The sequence below is a fragment of the Heterocephalus glaber genome, unplaced genomic scaffold (assembly GCF_053883595.1).
Source record: "Heterocephalus glaber isolate CG9 unplaced genomic scaffold, H.glaber_assembly_v1.0 deba00000071, whole genome shotgun sequence".
NCBI classification, from domain to species: Eukaryota; Metazoa; Chordata; class Mammalia; order Rodentia; family Bathyergidae; genus Heterocephalus; species Heterocephalus glaber.
Window position 1 is genome coordinate 27,823,509 of NW_028258137.1, and position 18,552 is coordinate 27,842,060.

At 48.3% G+C, this 18,552-nt stretch overlaps 1 protein-coding gene across 1 annotated transcript in view; it reads left to right on the plus strand.

Moving 5' to 3' along the window:
- The window catches only part of Cngb1 (cyclic nucleotide gated channel subunit beta 1), a 69,385-nt gene extending 52,051 nt beyond the window's left edge, over nt 1-17,334 (plus strand). Inside the window, exons 27-32 of the mRNA XM_087191941.1 lie at nt 152-249; nt 341-424; nt 2,716-2,834; nt 3,072-3,218; nt 7,916-8,132; nt 17,080-17,334. Coding sequence (XP_087048067.1) covers nt 152-249; nt 341-424; nt 2,716-2,834; nt 3,072-3,218; nt 7,916-8,132; nt 17,080-17,334 — 920 coding nt within the window. The remainder of the gene's footprint in view (nt 1-151; nt 250-340; nt 425-2,715; nt 2,835-3,071; nt 3,219-7,915; nt 8,133-17,079) is intronic.
- Nucleotides 17,335-18,552: the final 1,218 nt, after the last annotated feature.

Genomic DNA, 18,552 nt, shown 5'->3' on the forward strand with positions numbered 1-18,552 from the left:
GTACATAAGACTTTCCTGGCAGAGGAACCGTACTGACAAAGGCCTGGAGGTGACAGTGTCGGGATCCAGGGCAGCAAGGAAAGTGGCTGGGGCTGTAGGTGTGTGAGGGTTGGGGCTGCCCTTGCTCTGACCCCCCAGGTCCTGTTCACAGACGAGTCAGAGTTGATGGTGCAACTTCCAGACAAGATGCGGCTGGACCTTGCCATTGACGTGAACTACGACATTGTCAGCAAGGTGGCGCTCTTTCAGGTACACCCCTGGCACCCTCTCCTTTGGAACTCTGGGGACCCCAAGCCTAAACATCCCTCTAACAGGGCTCCTTCCTCTCCTCCCTGGGCAGGGCTGTGACCGGCAGATGATCTTCGACATGCTGAAGCGCCTGCGCTCCGTGGTCTACCTGCCCAACGACTATGTGTGCAAGAAGGTGAGGGCTGGAGCTGAGGGGAGCTGCTTAGGCCTCAGCCTTTGTCCCATGGAGCAGGGCTGGGGGCGCCTGGGACGCCCTGGGCTGCAGTGCCAGCTGGGGACTGGCCCAAGAGTCCAGCTGGCTGGTGACCAGGCTTTGCAACAGAGTTCCGCAGCTCTCCCCATGTGGGATGGGGCTGTGGGGGCCAGGACAGGAGCCCCATTAACAGGGAAGGGATGGTGGATCCTCTCAGGGTCCCCCTCTTCCCATTCAGAAATGGGGTGGGGGAGAACACATGCACTTGGCAAACCAGTACCCTGGGTAGATCCAGCCCTTCGTGCTTCCTGTCTTTGAGATTCAAGGTGACACAAAGATCAGTGGGGGTCAGGAACCCAGGGCTCAGTCTTCTTGTATGGAACTGGCAATAAGGCTGGGCGTGTGTACAGGGGAAAGATGCTGCCCAAGCAGGCCCTGTAAGATTCAGGAGCCCCAGCCCAAGGAGGCCCCTGACTCTAGCCATATGCTGTGCAGCATGGAAATTTCTGGAAGCAGAGTGCTGGGGAAAGAGGGAGAAAAGGATGCTGTAGATGGTTGAGAGCTTAAAGCTTCAGCTTTAGGAGCCAAGAAGGGCTTGGGAACAACAGAGTGATCTTTCTGGACATGGGAACCACTTCCTTGCTGTGCAGTCCTGAGCAAGTGGCTCACCCTCTCTGAGTCCTGTTCTTCTCACGGATAAAGTGTGCATATGGGTAGCCTTATTGGGAAGCTGGGAAGACTGAATAGTATAGGACTACAGTTTGGCACCATGCCTGGCACAGAGCTGGCCTGACTGCTGTCGCTGTCACCCGCGTGGTGATGCAGTTTGCTTTCAGTGGGAGGAAGTCCAGCGGGCGTTGGCGAGGTTGAGGTTTCGAGTTGAAGCGAGCACTGTGGCTGTGTAAGCGGCGCCCTCTGCCGTCCGATGCTGCTTAACACTGTCCCGAGACACCCAGGGTGCTGGCTAGTGAGGCTTCTGGCTGCACACAGAAACAGGCACCCATGACACTTCCTGTCTGGGAAGAGGGTTGTGTGTGCGTGAGATGTGCTGTGTCACGGAGTTTTTGTCCTGGCGACACTTTTAAACATGCCAGGTGTTACTGACAGGTGGCAGGCCAGGAGGGGCAGGAAGGGCCTGAGGACTGGAAGGTATGTGGCCGGCTGGTACTGGTCTCTGACTACAAGCTCCTCCTTCCCTTCCTTCCTTCCCTCCCTCCCTCCCTCCCTCCTTCCTTCCTTCCTTTCTTCATTCATTTCCCTTGGGACTCAGCCATTGTAGGAGTTTGGTGGGGCTGCCAGACTACACACTGGATGCCTCTGCCCTAGGCCAACTTCTCTGTGTCTCTTCTATGTCTTCCCACTGTGCCTGTCTCTGTGTCCAATTCTTTTTTTGTGAGGACACTGGTTGGACTGGATTACTCCCACCTTGTTCCAGTGTGGCCTTATCTTAATTACATCTGCCACAACCCTACTACCAAATCAGGTCACATTCTAAGGTCCTGGGGATTGGGATTTCAAAATGTGGATTGGGAATAGGGAACAATTCAACCTGTAACAACCATGAACACAGTAACCAGACTAGATTTGAATCCTGGCTCGGCTTCACCCTTACTTTATGACCTTAGAAAAGTACAATCCGGCAGGCTGAGGCAGGAGGATTGCAAGTTCCAGCCCAGCCTGGCAACTTAATGACTTAGCAAGACCCTTTCTCAAAATAAAACTTTAGAAAAGATCTGGGGATGTGGCTCAGTGCAAAGAACCTGTGTTCAATCTCCACTGCAAAAGAAAAAAAGTGCAACCCCATCAGAGCAGGCTGTGAGACCGAGGCTGCAGATCCGCATGGGCAGGGCTCAGAGAAGTGCTTAGGACCTTCAGGACCCCATTGTTGTCGTCCTCCCTGAATCCGCTGGCAGATGCTGGCCGCTCCTGGCTGGGGCTGCACATGAATGTTCGCCGCCCAGGTGTGGTTGAGAACCCACAGAACCTATCGCCCCGCACCTCCCAGGCAGCCTGGCACCTTCTGTCCCATGGCACCACTAACTGCCCATCAGAATCTGTCGGGCGGGCAGCACAAGGGCTGCTCCTCTCCCCATCCCCAGGCGAGGAGACTGAGCCCCGACAGGAAAGCAGCTGTCTCAGGCATCACGCAAGTCCTGGTGCAGGGTGACACTCAGCCTTAGCGCCTCCTTGCTGGGCCACCAGCGTCTGGGCCCAGCCCTTGGCTTGGAGGGTGCTTGAGGGCGGCGCAGGGGCTCAGGCCGCCTCTGTTTCAGGGGGAGATTGGCCGCGAGATGTACATCATCCAGGCGGGCCAGGTGCAGGTCCTGGGCGGCCCCGATGGCAAGGCGGTGCTGGTGATGCTGAAAGCCGGGTCCGTGTTCGGAGAGATAAGGTCAGAGGGGCTGGGGCAGCAGGAGGCCTGGGCATGGCCTGGGGAGGGGGAGGCTGCAGGGTGGGCCTGGGCCCTTGGCCTGCAGCACTGGCACTGCCGGCACGTGGAGGGGAGGCCTGGGTGCTCGCTGCTGTGGGGCCACCACCCTGCTCCAGGGGAGGGGCGGGGGGCAGCGTGGAACAAGGTCCAAAGCACGGCCTCTGGCCTCTGAAGGGCCTCAGCCTCCCTTCTCCCCAGCCTGCTGGCCATCGGGGGCGGCAATCGGCGCACCGCCAACGTGGTGGCGCACGGCTTCACCAACCTCTTCATTCTGGATAAGAAGGACTTGAATGAAATTTTGGTGCATTATCCCGAGTCTCAGAAGTTACTCCGGAAGAAAGCCAGGTATGTAATTTATTTTTTCATTTTTAAAAAAGCTAAGGACAAGGACTTCCTGTTGTATAACCATAGCCTCTCACCTGTGTGCCATACTCACATTTTGCCAGTTGTCCGAGCAGTGTCTCCTTTACATGTGCTTTTCCCTTTCTCCTTCCTGGGTCAAGTCTAGGCTCCCACGCTACATCAGGGTGCCCGGCAGCCATGGTCTCTATCTTTAATGTCTTTGACTCCTTTGAAGCATACAGGCCAGTTATTTTGTACATTGTCCTTCAGTCTGGGTTTGCCAGGTGTTTTCTTGTAATCACCTCAGGCTCTTCATGTTCAGCAGGAACAATCGGAAGTGATGTCACATCCTGCTCAGTGAGCAGATCAAGGGGCATGTGGGGCTGATGATTTTTACTTCTATCACATGATGGAGGTTTCTGCACTATAAGTTGCTATTTTTCTCTTTGTAATACCTAAGTAAATAAGATGGGCATGGTGGTGCACACCTTTAATCTCAGCACTTGGCAGGCCGAGGCAGGAGGATTGCTGCCAAGTTCAAGGTCAGCCTGGACTACATAGTGAGCTCAAGGCCAGCGAGAACTATAGAGTGAGACCCTGTCTCAAAACAACAAAAATTAATAAGTAAATTAATTATTATTTTCAATGGGAGTAACTTTGGAACTATTCACATGTCCTATCTGCCACTGAACTTCCAACCACTGCTTTTAGCACCAGCTGATGGTTTCTTGCTAAATCACTGATTGCTATAAGGTTTGCAAAATGATAATTCTCCTTCTATATCTACTGGTTAGCATTCTCCTCTTAGGAAGGTTTATTCATTTATCTTTCACATGAGCATGGATTTATTTCATGAATATCCTATTACAGTCTCTCTCTCTCTCTCTCTCTCTCTCTCTCTCTCTCTCTCTCTCTCTCTCTCTTTCTGTCTGTCTGTCTGTCTCTATTTTTTAGTACTGGGGATCGAATTTAGGGCCTTCACATTGAGCTATATCCCCTGCCCCATTTAATTTTACTTTTTTATTTTAGACAAGGTCTCCCTAAGTCACTTAGTTGCTCAGGCTGGGATTGAACTTAGTATCCTCCTGCCTCAGCCTCACACAGTGCTGGGATTACAGGCGTGTGCCAACACATGTGACTACAGTCATTATTTTGATCCTCTGATTTTCCCAGGTTGGCCACTGGGAACCTCTTCAGACTGACCCTTGTGACCTTCTGCTGAGTGCCATCAACTCACAGCGCTTTTGTGCTTCCATGAGGGGCAAAAGGCACATCTCGTGCTTTCCATGCTGAGTCCCAGGAAGGGGCCATTTCTCCAAGGAGGCGTGATTCCTTCCATGGGAAATGGTGGGGTGTGGTGGGTGCTGGAGATTGAACCACACAGCCTCACACAGGCTAAGGATGTGCTCTACCACTGAGCTACCTGCAGCTGAAAATGGTCCTTCGCAACCAAGATCTGAGTCCTAGGAATGCTCATCTAGGATTGGTGGGGGTGCTCCTGGGTCTCCACCACGGGCAGCACTAAGCAACACCCACGTACATACCTGTGTGCATGAACGTGAACTATAGCCATATGCATACATGCATGCACATGTATATGTCAACTGACAGAGAGAGAGAGAGAGAGAGAAATCTCAATGTTAACGTCTTAACTATGTACATGAAAGGAGATGTCTTGGACCAGAAGTGCACACAGGGCCAGGTTAGGCCCTGGTGAGTTGAGCAAGGCCACTGCGAGGGCCTATAAGAGCCTCACCTGTGTGTCCCTGGGAGTGGTGGTCCTGGCTTTGTTAACTCCGTGTTCGCAGGGATCTTACCGAAGACAGTTATAGCAAATCAGCAGATTCAGCTGCTTATGTCTGAAAACTGCCAGCAGGTCCCTGCCTTTTGTTTCTGTCCCCTACCTGGATTAGGTGGGAGCCTGCAGAGGCCCCAAGGCAATTCAGAAGCCCCTAACCCTGAGGGTGGGGATTGAACGTGAGCTCTGCCCATCAAAGGAAAGACAGGGACTGGGGACATCTGAGTTGGTGAGGCCATCTCCCCTCATGGGATTCTGCCCAAGATCCCCACTTTAAAAATGGGGAGGTGGGCCGGGGATTTAGCTCAGTGGTTCTGCTGACTGCCTTGTAACCAAAAGGTCCCAAGTTCTAACCCCGGTACCAAAAAAAAAATGGGGAGCTGAGGCCCCCAAAAGCGAAGTGCTCCAATTTCTGGCTTCACCACTCCAAGAGAGGAGATGAAAAGTCTTATGCCTGGTCCTTTCTCTAGGGCAATGCAGGATCCTAATAGAGAAGTGTGTATCATCTAAAAATGAAAGGGAAAGCCAGGCAAGGTGTTATAGCACACTTGTAATCTGAGCACTTAGGAGGCTATGGCAGGAGGATTGCCATGAGATTAGGGTCAGCCTTGGCTACATGGTGAGTTCAAGGCCAGCCTGGACTATATAGTGACATCGTGTGTCCAAACAAACAAACAAAAATTAATTAAAAATAAAATAAAAGTGAAGAGGAGTCTCTTTAATATGGAAACATCCCAGAAGCCAGCTCAGTATTTCAAAACAGAAACAGCCATTAGCAATGGCAGAGGCCCCGTGGACACTGATTTTGTCTCATTTCAGCCCCATACGGAGCCTTCATGTCACACCATGAATTATGGACTCAAATAACACAGGTGACAGAGCAGGCTGGTGTCTTAGAGACCTCTGATGAATTACCATGTTTGTGCTCTCCTGGGGAACTCAGAGAGCAAATGCAAATCTCCTGTAATTAATATCAATCTGTGAAAGTTAAGCCCATTGCCTCTGATTAGATAAGCAGCTGGTAATAGGCTCATTTTTACACAAACAAGTTCTGCTGGAACCCTGATGAATGAATTTGCCAATTAGCAGTCTAGGCCATTAGATCACAGACAAAATTCATTTGTACTGGAGCCAAATTACTCATCACATTTTCATAGTACAGAAAAATTCCCTGTGAAAGGTGGGGCTGCCTTGGTGGAGAATTCTGTCCTGATTTAGAAAACCTGAGTGGTACATCGCAGGAGATTTGGGTTGTGATTCTGCTTCCTGACAACCTTGGGCATGTTACTCCCCTATGCTCTGAGCCTCAGTTTCCCCAACTGTCAGGGCCATAGTTATCCCGGCCCTTTCTATGTCACAGAAGTATTGTCTGCATCGAAGAAGGCAATGACTGTGATGTTGCCTTGGAACATTGAGATCCGGGCTGCTGGGGTCAGAAGTGTGAGATTGAATTTCAGCTGTGCCATTTCCTAGCTGTGTGGCCTTGGGAAGGTTACTCACCCCCTGTGGACTTCTGTGTCCTCATTTAGAGATGGGCATGAATAGTAAGGCTACTTGTGGGCATTGTGGTGAGGCTTTACTGAGAATGGAGATTCATATTAGTTATCTATTGCTATGTAACATCACTACAAATTTAGTGCCTTGAAACTACACACATTTGTTATCTCAATTTCTGTGGCTCAGAAGCCTGGGATGGCTTAGCTGAACCCTCCACGGGCTCCAGACACGTGGCTATCACCAAGCCGTCGCTGAGAAGGGGCTCATCTGAAGTCTTCATGGGGGAAAGGCCAGCTCCCAGGACCACATGGTGCTGGCGGAATCTGGGGTCGAGGGATCAGCACCTCTGTTCCTAGCTGGCTGCTGCCCTGGCTCTTGCTCCCTGGGCTCCTGCAATGTGGCTGGCTGCTTCATCAAAGCCAGTGGGCAGTGCCCACGGTCCTCTGTGGCTACACACGCGGTGCTGGCTCCCACCTTCTTGTGTTCTCTTAGGTGCAAGCTTGCGTGGCCTGTGTCAAATTCACCCTGCAGGGAGAGGCCACACAGAGCCCAGAGCCTCAGGCAGGGCGTTGGGGGCCCAGGGTGTCTGTGAAGGACTCAGACACTCAGTATGAAATTGGTGACCCTGGGGAAAGGACAGTGAAGTGGAAGGAAACCTCTTTGGGTGTGGTTGCACCTGGGCTTCCCATTTCTGATTCCACATGTTTAAGTACCTGGGGCTGGTGGTATAGCTCAGCAGTAGAGGGCTTGGTTAGTGTGTACCAGGGCCTGGGTTTGATTCTGAGCAGGAAGGGAGGGAGGGAGGAAGGAAAAGGGGGAAGGGAGGCAAGATAGAGGAGAGAGAAAAGAAATACCCAAGGCCAGGTCCTTTATAAATAAAAGAGGTTTGTTCGGCTCACAGTTCTGGAGGGGAAGTGCATGGCCCTGGTGCTGGCTTGAGGGCCCCATAAGACATGGCAGTGGTGGGAGTACACTGGACAGGAAGATCACACGGCAAGACAGGAAGCCAGAGAACCACACCAATCTCTTCTGCAGGCTGCATTCTCAGAGACCCAAAGATTTCTCTAGCCCACACCACCTCTCAAGCCCAGCACACTGAGGACCAGGCTCCCAGTGCATGAGGCCTGGGGGACACACTCAGCCATGGCCATGCCCTTCAGTATGTCCTACCTATGTGGCCTCAGAAGAGTTACTCAGTCTCTCTGAGCCTCAGTGTGCCCATCCAGTAGGTGCAGACAGGAGACTCACCTCTTTATGGGCTGATCATTCAATGAGATCTACGCAGAAAGTTCCCTGAGACCTGTCAGCCACAACCGCCCCCACCACACAGGCTGCCGTGGCATCTTCTGTGGATGCAGCTCTCCCTGCAGAGGGCGCTTCTGATGCCAGGGCTGCTGTCTTTCAGGCGCATGCTGAGGAACAACAACAAGCCCAAGGAGCAGAAGAGCGTGCTCATCCTGCCGCCACGGGCGGGCACCCCCAAGCTCTTCAACGCGGCCCTGGCTGCAGCAGGGAAGATGGGCAAGGGGGGCAAAGGTGGCAAGCTCGCCCACCTCCGGGCCCGACTCAAGGAACTGGCTGCACTGGAGGCAGCTGCCAGGCAGCAGCAGTTGCTGGAGCAGGTAATGTGGTGGGGACCCTGCCATCTGTTCCCTTCAGGTTCAGCACAGGGAGGCTGAGGGACCTCTGAGAGTCACAGCAGTGTTAGGGACTATTTTCCCCTGCTTTATATTGGGCAGGACTTACATGATTGCAAGTGACAGAGCACAAGCTCAAATTAGCTTGGGACAACAAGGAAGTGGGGGTCAAATGATTGACAAGTTCACATAAGGTGTATGCAGAAGCCCAGCAGGCTGGGGTGCAGCTCAGGGCAGAGCATTTGCCTAGCACATGCTGGACCCTGCCTGCAATCCATCCTCATCAGCACAGAGATAGTACATCAATACAAGCCCAAAGGTGGCCAGTAGGACTGGTTTTCCTAGTCCGTCATCTCACATCTCTGTTGCTTTGACGATGACGCCACTTCCAGGCAGGCCTCCTTGATTACATCCTCCTGGGTAGCAAGTCCAACAGAAAGTATCTCTTCCCAGAAATTCCTGCAAAAGCTCCAGGACCTACTGTCATTGGTTAGGATTGGGTCACATGCCAATTCCTGAGCCATTCAATGTGGCCAACGGACTCCCTGGCTCCTGGAGGCGTGGGTCACATGAGTCACATGCCCATCCCTGGACTGAGAGTGGGGAGGGGAGGACCCCCGACAGGAAGTCCCCATGCTGTTGCAGAGCTCAGAGAAGAGGCTGTGGGCAGGGAATGTCCTCCTCCCACAGCAGTGATGTTCTCCTACTTAATACTGTGTCTGTGATCATTTAAAAAATTTGAAAGGAAAAATCCCACAGCCAGGCACAGAGCCAACTGCCCCCACCCCCAGAACTCTAACGGGAATATTATCAAAATTAGTTCTGGGACTTTATTCTGTGACTAAAGCCAAGAATGCCAATTAGAATAATTGCACTAATTATGTCTGTTCATGACTGTCCTTTAGGGAGGCTGCCAGCAAGGAGATTGTTGGGGACAGGCAGGTGTTCAGGGACAGGGCTCTTTAGAGAAGCAGGTATCAAACTAGCTGACAGAGCTCAAAGGAGGCCAGTGAACCCAGCCTCAGTCCAGGCTGGCATCAGAGTCCTGGGGACCCATCCAGGGGTCACTGGGCAGCAGGAGTCTGGTGATATCAAAACCACTTGGGATTTCCAGATGGTTTCCAGTTCTGGCCACCACTGGCCCCAGACTGAGGAAGTCGTGACTGCTTGCCTTGCCAGCTGTCAAGGTCAAGGTTGAGCCAGGAGGTTGGGGTCTTTCGTACTGGCCTCTGTATGGGGTAATGGACTGTAGTTGCAACGCCCGGCCTGTGGATCCCAGTACTCGGGAGGTTGAGGCAGGATGATGAGAATTTGAGACCAGCCTGGCCTACATAGTGAGTTTGAGGCTGGTCTGAACCACACAGTGAGACCCTGTCTCTAACACCTCCTCCCACCAAAAAAAAGAGTACTCTCGGAACAATGAAAAGCTTTTGCCGACATGGGTTTGTTAAGTGTTGCTCATCACGGAGATGTGAATTAAATTTGCATGACTGTTCCAATAAAAGGCATTTCCCCTGTCACTTAGAACAAGCAGGCAGAATGGCAGAGTGCACGGAGCTCATAACTAGAACCCAGGTCCAAATCCCAACTCTGTCACCTGCTGGCTGTGTGGCCCTGGAGAAGCCCCTAAGCTCTCAGAGACCCAGGTTACTCATAGTTGCCACTGGGGTCACATAGTCCAGGCAGGCTAACTTGGTCACCTTTAAACAGCATTTTAGACATGGCTAAGCACCTTCCTAGTTTTCCCATCACAGTTTGGTTCTGATTATAGCAAGATGCTCCCAGAAGTCCTATCCAAGCATCCTGCCCTGGAAGGGTGTTGTCAGAGTTTGGGGTGCACAGGACAGAGTGGAACAGGTGTGTGAAGACACACGGAAGCTAGACATAGAGGGAGCAGCAAATCCCCAGAGTGGTCCTGGGTCTAGGACACTCCCCCCCACCCCCCCACCCCCCTGCCCCTAGCACCCTGTGACTTACACAAACAGCAGGCTCTCTCCTCACATGCTGCCTAGCCTCCCTTTAAATTCACAGCCATCTCCTACAGTGGTCTGGGCAGCTGAGGGCCACACTGTCTGGTCCTCTGGGGCTACTCCTCCTCCAGCTCCTTCTAAGCAGAGATGAGGTCAGACAGGGCAGGCAGGGCCGCAGTGGTCCATGAAGGCTTGGTTTCTTTGGTGGGTTTCCTGCTGCCACAGACCTGACCTATTTGAGGCACAAGCTATGGGCTGGAGCTGCCCACTGGGCTCAGACTGACATCAGCAGCATCTAAGCCCATTCTTTTTTTTTTTTTTTTTTTTTTTTTTTGGTTAAATTCTTTTATCGGTACATTTTAGGTATACAACACAATTACATTTCTCACTGGGAATTGTACCTTTACATAATGCATCTTGGTTCTTATTTTTTCCCCATTCCTAGCCCTCCCTTCATCCCCTCCACCCTTCCCTATTTACAGAGACTTTATTTCCATTTTTTCCATTTCTCAGCATTTTTCCTTTCCCTTCTTTCCTTTCCCCTGTCCCTCCCACTACCCCTACCCCTTTGGACCTTTTCTTCCTATGTTACATTATCGATTATTCATTCTAATCAATGGTACATTTTAGGTATACAATATAATGACATTCATCATTGGAAATTTGCACCTTTACATAATCTCTCTTGGTTCTTATTTTTCACCTTTGCCCAGCCCTTTCTTCAACCCCTCCATTCCTCCCTATTTACAAAGATTTTGTTCCTAGTTTTCCATTTTCTTATATTAATCCCATTCCCTTCTATCCTTTCCCCTAGTCCTCCCACTTCCTTCCCCTTTGCCCCTTTTCTTCCTATTTCACATTACCTATTATACATTTAGTCCTTATTTACACTTTCAGTTTCTCACACCAGAGAAACTATTTGGTATTTACACATCTGTGTCCTATTTATTTCACTTAAGAGTATTGCCTCAATGTGCATCCACTTTGCTATAAATGTCTCTAATTTCTCATTTTTTTATGGCTGAGTAGTACTCCATTTTATTAAAAAACCACATTTTCTTTATCCAGTCTCCAGTTGATGGGCATTTGGGCTGTTTCCAAGTTTTAGCTATTACAAACTGCGCTGCTATGAACATGGGTGCACATATATCACTGTGGTATGATTCTTTAATTCTTTGGGGAAGATCCCCAGCAGTGGAATAGTGGGGTCAAATGGCACTTCCAGTCCTAGTTCTTTGAGGTATCTCCATACTGATTTCCACAGTGCTTGCACCAGTCTACACTCCCACCAGCAGTGGAGCAGGGTTCCTCTTTCCCCACAGCTCCACCAGCATTGGTTATTGGTTGATTTCATGATAGCAGCCATTCTTTCTGGAGTGAAGTGGAATCTCAGCGTTGTTTTCATTTGCATCTCTCAAATGACCATGATGTTGAACATCTTTTCATGTATTTATTTGCTATTTCTACTTCTTTGTCTGAGAAATGTCTGTTCATTTCAGATGCCCATTTTCAGATTGGGTCTTTAAATTTGGGAGGTCTGATCTTTTTAAGTTCTTTATAGATTCGAGATAGTAGACCTTTTCTGAGGAAGAGCAGGTGAAAATTTTTTCCCACATTGTGGGTTGTCTCTTCACACTGCTGGTGGTTTCTCTTGCTGTGCAGAAGCTTTTTAATAACAAGAGATCCCACTTGTAGATTGTTTGTGCTAGTTCATGGGCGACTGAGGTTTTGTTCATAAAATCTTTTCCTACACCAACGTCTTCAAGAGTTCTACCTAACCTCTGTTCCAACTGGTTCAGTGTTTCTATTTTAATATTTAGATCTTCAATCCATTTCGATTTTAATTTAGTGCATGGCAAGAGATATAGGTCTAGTTTTAATCTTTGGCAAGTTGAAATCCAATTTTTCCAGCACCATTTATTAAGGAGGCTATTTTTCCTCCAGTGAGGGTGTTTGGCTCCTTTATTGAAGATGAGATGGCTGAGTGTGTCTGGCATTGTTTCTGCATCTTCTAATCTGTTCCACTGGTCCTCAGGTCTGTTTCTTTGCCAGTACCATTCTGTTTTTATCACAGTAGCTTTGTAGTAGAGTTGCAGGTTGGGGATTGTGATACTCCCTGCCACGTCTCTGTTACCTAGAATTGCTTTTGCTATTCTGGGTCTCTTCTTGTTCCAAATGAATTTTTGGATTGTTTTCTCAAGGTCCGTGAAGTATGCTGCTGGGATCTCAATTGGAATTGCAGTAAATCTATATAGCAGTTTTGGAAGTATGGCCATTTTCACTATATTAATCCTTCCTAACCCAGGAGCAGGGGATGTCTGTCCATTTTCTGATATCATCTTCAATCTCTCTTTTCAGAGGGTCATAGTTTTCAGAGAAGAGGTCTTTGATTTCTTTCATTAGGTTGATTCCTAGCTATTTCAGTTGTTTGGATGCTATTGTAAAAGGAATTATTTGCCCTATTTCTCTCTCAGTGAGTCTGTCATTGGTGTAGAGGAAAGCTATTGATTTTTGTGTGTTGACCTTGTAACCAGCTACTTGACTGAATTTGGTTATTAAGTCTAGAAGACTTTTGGTGGAGTTCTTGGGGTCTTCTATATAGAGTATCATGTCATCTGCAAATAATGACAATTTGACTTCTTCATTTCCTATCTTTATTCCTTTTATTTCTTTCTCTTGTCTAATTGCCGTGGCTAATGTTTCCAGAACTATATTGAACAGGAGTGGTGATAGTTGACATCCTTGTCTTGTTCCTGATTTGAGTGTGAAGGATTTCAGTTTTTGACCATTTAGTATGATATTGGCTGTTGGTTTTTCATAGATGGCTTCTATCAGTTTGAGGTAGAGACCATCTATTCCAATTTTTTGTAGGGTTTTTATCATAAATGCATGTTGGATTATGTCAAATGCTTTTTCTGTGTCTATGGAGATAATCGTACAGTTTTTGTCCTTGGCTCTATTGATATAGTGTATTACATTGATTGATTTGCGTATATTGAACCATCCCTGCATCCCTGGAATGAATCCCACTTGATCAGGGTGTATGATCTTCTTGATGATCTTCTGCATTCTGTTTGCCGACCTTACTGATCTTACTAAGGATTTTTGCATCTATGTTCATTAGTGAGATTGGCCTATAGTTCTCTTTTTCAGTTGGGTCTTTCTCTGCTTTGGGGATCAAGGTGATGCTTGCTTCCAGGGATGAATTTGGGAGTATTGCTTCCCTTTCAATTTCATTGAAGAGTTTAAACAGTAGTGGCAGCAGTTCCTCTCTAAATGTCTTGTAGAATTCAGCAGTGAAGCCATCAGGGCCCGGGCTTTTCTTACTTGATGATTTTTTAATTACGTTTTCAATTTCATTGGTTGATATTGGGTTCAGAATTTTTAGGTCTTCTTCGTTCTACTTTGGTAATTCATATGTATCTAGGAATCTGTCCATTTCTTCTGTGTTTTCCATCTTATTGGCGTATAGGTTCTGGAAGTAGGTATTGATGATCCTCTGGATTTCTGCTGGGTCCATTGTAATTTCACCCTAATTGCATGGATTTGGGCCTTTTCTTTCCTTTTTCTAATTAGGTTGGCTAATGGTTTGTCAATTTTGTTGATTCTTTCAAAGAACCAACTCTTGGCTTCATTGATTTTTTTGTATCATTCTCTCAGTCTCCATTGGATTGATTTCTCCTCTGATCTTTATAATTTCCTCCCTTGTATGAGCTCTGGGGTTGTCCTGCTCTTCTTTTTCTAGAAGCTTGAGGTGCAGCATCAGGTTGTTTAATTGGGCTCCTTCTGTTTTCCTAAAATGTGTATTCACTGCTATGAATTTCCCTCATAAGACTGCTTTCATTGTGTCCCATAGATTCCGATATGTTGTATTGTCATTGTCATTTAATTGAAGGAACTGTCTGATTTCTTCTTTAATTTCCTCTGTGACCCATTGGTTATTCAGAAGTGTGCTGTTCAATTCCCACGTGTTTATGAAATTTTTCGAGTTTCTTTTGCTATGGATCTCCAATTTCATCACACTATGTTCTGATAATATACAGGGGATAACTTCAATTCCTTTGCACTTACTTAAACATGTTCTATGTGTGAGTATGTGGTCTATTTTGGAGAACGACCTATATGCAGCTGAGAAGAATGTGTATTCTGATTTTATGGGGTGGAAGACTCTGTAAACATCTGTTAAGTTCATTTGTTCAAGAGTTCGATTGAGTTCTAGTATTTCATTACTTATTTTTTGTCTAGTTGATCTATCTGTTCGTGATAGTGGGGTGTTGAGGTCCCCCACTACAATTGTATTAATGCATATATGACTTTTCATGTCCATTAGTATTTGTTTTATATAGTTGGGTGCACTAGTGTTTGGTGCATAGATATTTATGATTGTCTTCTCTTCCTCTTGGATTGTTCCCTTTACCAGGATGTAGTGTCCTTCTTCGTGTCTCTTAATCAGTGTTGGTTTGAAATCTACTTGATCTGCAAAGAGGATAGCTACTCCTGCTTTTTTTCAGGTTCCTGTCGCATGCAGTATTGTTTTCCACCCTTTAACTTTCAGTCTGTGAGTTTCCTTTTGAATTAAGTGTGTTTCTTGTATGCAGCATACTGTTGGATTTTGCTTCTTGACCCATTCTGCCAGTCTATTTCTTTTGATTGGTGAATTGAGACCATTAACATTGATGGGTATAACTGAAATGTATTGACTTGTCACTGCCGTGACTTTTTCTTTTTGTTGGGTTCTCCCCTTTTACATTTAATTTCTTGTCATGCCAGATGGGTTCATTCTGCTTTGCTTCCTGGGGTTGTGATCCTCAATGTCTGTTCCTAGGATATTGTGTAAAATTCTTTGGAGTGCTGGTTTGGTATTCACGAAGTTCCTAAGGTGCTCTTTGTCATGAAAGTATCTTATTTCTCCATCCATTTTGAAAGATAGTTTTGCAGGGTACATCAATCTGGGTTGGAGGCTGTTTTCTTTTAGGGCTTGGAATATGTCACTCCAAGCTCCTCTTGCCTTGATGGTTTGTGTTGAGAAGTCTGCTGTGATTCTGATGGGCTTTCCTTTGTATGTGATTTGTTTCTTTTCTCTGACTGCTTGGAGAACTTTGTTCTTCTGTTGTGTTTCTGGAATCTTAACAATTATATGCCTATGTGCAGATTTTTTTTGATCAAGGCTAGTTGGAGTCCTATATGCCTCACTTATCTGTATGTCAAGCTCTTTTCCCCTGCTTGGGAAGTTTTCTGCCATTATTTCTGTGAAGAGATTTTTTATGTCATCTCCACTCTCTCCTGTTTCTTCATTGAGCCCATTCAGTCTTATGTTATTCTTCTTTGCATCATCTAGCAGCTGCTGGATTGATTTCTCATGTTCCCTTATAATTTTGAAGCAATTTTTCTTTTCCTGGTCATTAATTGCAATCTTATCTTCTATATCTGAAATTCTGTCCTCACATTGGCTCATTCTGCTGTGTACACTTTCAGTGGAGTTTTTCATGTCCTGGAAATCTATTTGCATCTGTTTTATGGATTCCATTTGTTTCTTATGTTGGGATTCCATCATGTTCCTGAGCTCCTCTCTAGATTTATTAATCATGTCTTGCACTAGGGGCACAATTTCTCCTGTTATCTGAGAAATTATTTCTGATTTCCTTTTTTCCAGATCCCCTTTTGTTGACAGTTCAGTGGGTCCTGGTGGTTGAGTATCCAAGTGTTCCATCTCATTTCCCTTTGGGTTTGCTGTAGGTGATCTGGAAGTCTGGTTTTGAGACTTATTTACGTGTTTTCTCATTTTGACTGAGGGGGCGGGGGGGGTGCTGTTGGCACCCACAGGGATCACCTCATCTGAGCTGGGAGAGGTGGGAAAGGGGCCAGGAGTGGTGGTAGGGATGGTGGCCCAAAAGCCCTTTCCTCTGGGCTGGGGGCAGCGGGAGGGATGGTGGCAAGGAAGCCCCTTCCTCTGGACCAGGAGCAGTGGGACGGTGGCTCAGAAGCCCCTACCTCTGGGCCGGGAGAGGCAGGACCCAGTACCGTGGTCTGGTGGTCCAGTGTCCTCTACGTCTTTGTAGTGTGGAACCAGGTGGCTGTACACAGAAGAGTCCAAAGGAGTGGGGGGGGCAGTGGATTGCTGCTGGGGTGTGGCCTGATTCAGTGTGTTCCGCACAACTTGTGACCTCGGTAGGGCCCATCTAAGCCCATTCTTCCCCAGAGGACCTCTGCCTTTGGGACCCTGCCTATGTTACCCTTCACCCCAAGTGCTTAGAGTTTTTCTCATTCACTCCAGGACCACCCATCCCTGGTCACACGAGTGGGCTCACAGGATGGGTCAGCCTTTGAAGCCTTCCTGGGCCCCCCTTTGTGGTCACCTCCCTAAATAGCTCAGGGCAGGTGCTCTGCTCTAGAACAGACAACAGGCCCTACCACTCACCTGAGAACTCAAACATCCCCAAGACCTCCCACAAAGCCCAGCTGGGACTTTTCATCCTTAAACTTTCCACCACTGATTCTGCTTCCCCCAAATAACCCTGATGCTGCTGCCCTGATGCAGCAGATTTTCATCCCTGGCACTCCACTGCCTTCCTCTTTGGGAGTGCATGAAGATGGACACAAGCCAGCCCCGGCTGTAATCCCAGCACTCTGGGAGCTGAGGCAGGAGGATTCCAAGTTGCAGCCCAGACTTCGAAATTTAGTGACTTAGATTCTGTCTCAAAAATAAAAAAAATTTGGGCTGGGGATTTAGCTCAGTGGTTCCACCTCCTGCCTCACAAATGCAAGGTACAGAGTTCAATCCCCAGTACCAAATTAATAATAATAATAATAATATAAATTTAAAAGGAGCTGAGGATATAGCTCAGTGCGAAGGCCTTGGATTCAATCCACAATATAGAAAAAAATTAAAAACATGTAAACAGGGAGGTGTCCAAGACCCCTGGATGTTCTGTGTTTCACCAGTCATCCTTTCTGGATTTCAGGCCAAGAGCGCACAGGAAGCTGCAGGGGAGAACGCCCCGGAGCAGTCCGCGCCCCAGGAGCCGCAGGAGCCCTCTGGCCCTCCAGTCCCAAGCTCTGCCCCGCTGGCCTCTGCTGAGAAGCCTGAGGACGGCGGGGAGGAGGCGGCTGGCACAGAGGAGCCCTCGGTGCGGATTCGCATGAGCCCGGGCCCGGAGTCTGGCGAGCAGACGCTGGCGGTGGAGAGGCCAGAGGAGAAGGAGGCAGCGGGGGAGTGAGGCGGGGGGGGGGGGGGGGAGTTCCGCCCTTCCCACCTAGCCCGACTCTGCCCAGAGCGCCTCCTGGTGGGCTTGGTGTTGAAATTCACACCTGCCATCCAAAGTCCGGGTCCCCAGGCTCCCAGCCTCCATGGAGGACCCCAGCTCCCCAGGACTGTTGCTATTCTTAAAAACAAAATCACTTCCCACTTTTAAAGTTCATAGGCAGAGGGACAGACTGGGAGCTCTGTTGCAGAAGCCATGGGCCAGGGTCTGGGAGGGGGGCGCCCCGCAGGAGTTGGCTCCCTGTTGCAAGAACAGGAAATGGTTCTTCCGAAGACAGCTGTGCTGCCTGCCAGTGGCAGGTCTGCCTGAGTGTGGGACTTCGTCGTCCTTGGCTGGCAGTCCCACTGTGAGGGACACGAGGCTCCTAGAGTAGTTGGCGCTTAGCTTTCCCACACTCCTGTGGGCTCAGCCCTGCACCATCCTCTCAGGACAGTTAGGACAGAAATGGGTTTACTAGCAAGGGGCCCTGTAGAAGTGTCTCTGGCTTGTCACGTTGAAAAGCCCCCTGTTTTGCCAGCAGGGATCAGGCTGTCGCTTGCTTTTGACATCCTTGCTAGAGAGATGGTGGTAACAACTTCAATTAATCCTGGAAAATGGAATCTCACAGATGTGACACCACTTACACTCCCTAAAGTCTCTCCAGACCACATTTTTATGATTAAAAGAGGGCGAGCGGGAGAAAGTCACATCCAGGCCATGAATATATATATTGAGAGGGTTTTATTTGCATACCAAATGGCTCTTAGGGGAGGGAATGATCAAAGATGAAAACTAGCATTGAGACATTTGTTTCCACCGGCAGCGAGGAACTCAAAGGGCCCGGAGTTCCAGGAGGACCTGGAGTGTGTCGAGCTGCTTAAGTGACATTTGAGGGCTTGCAGCTCAATTTAAGTCAACATTCATTTCCAGGGCAAAAAAAATTAAATAATTTGGGAGTTCCCATGTTGATCGAAGCAATTCCAAATCCCAGAGTGATGAACAGATCACGTGGTCTGGGAACTTGAATTTAATGATGATTCACATTATTATTTTACTCCTTTAAAAGTTTTTGTTAATTTAGTATAACAAGTGATACCATATTTACATGGGTACAGAAGGATACTCATTAAAAACTCTCCACCCTGCCCATCCTCCATGACCAACTTCCCTGGGCCCCTCCCTGGCAGCAAGCAG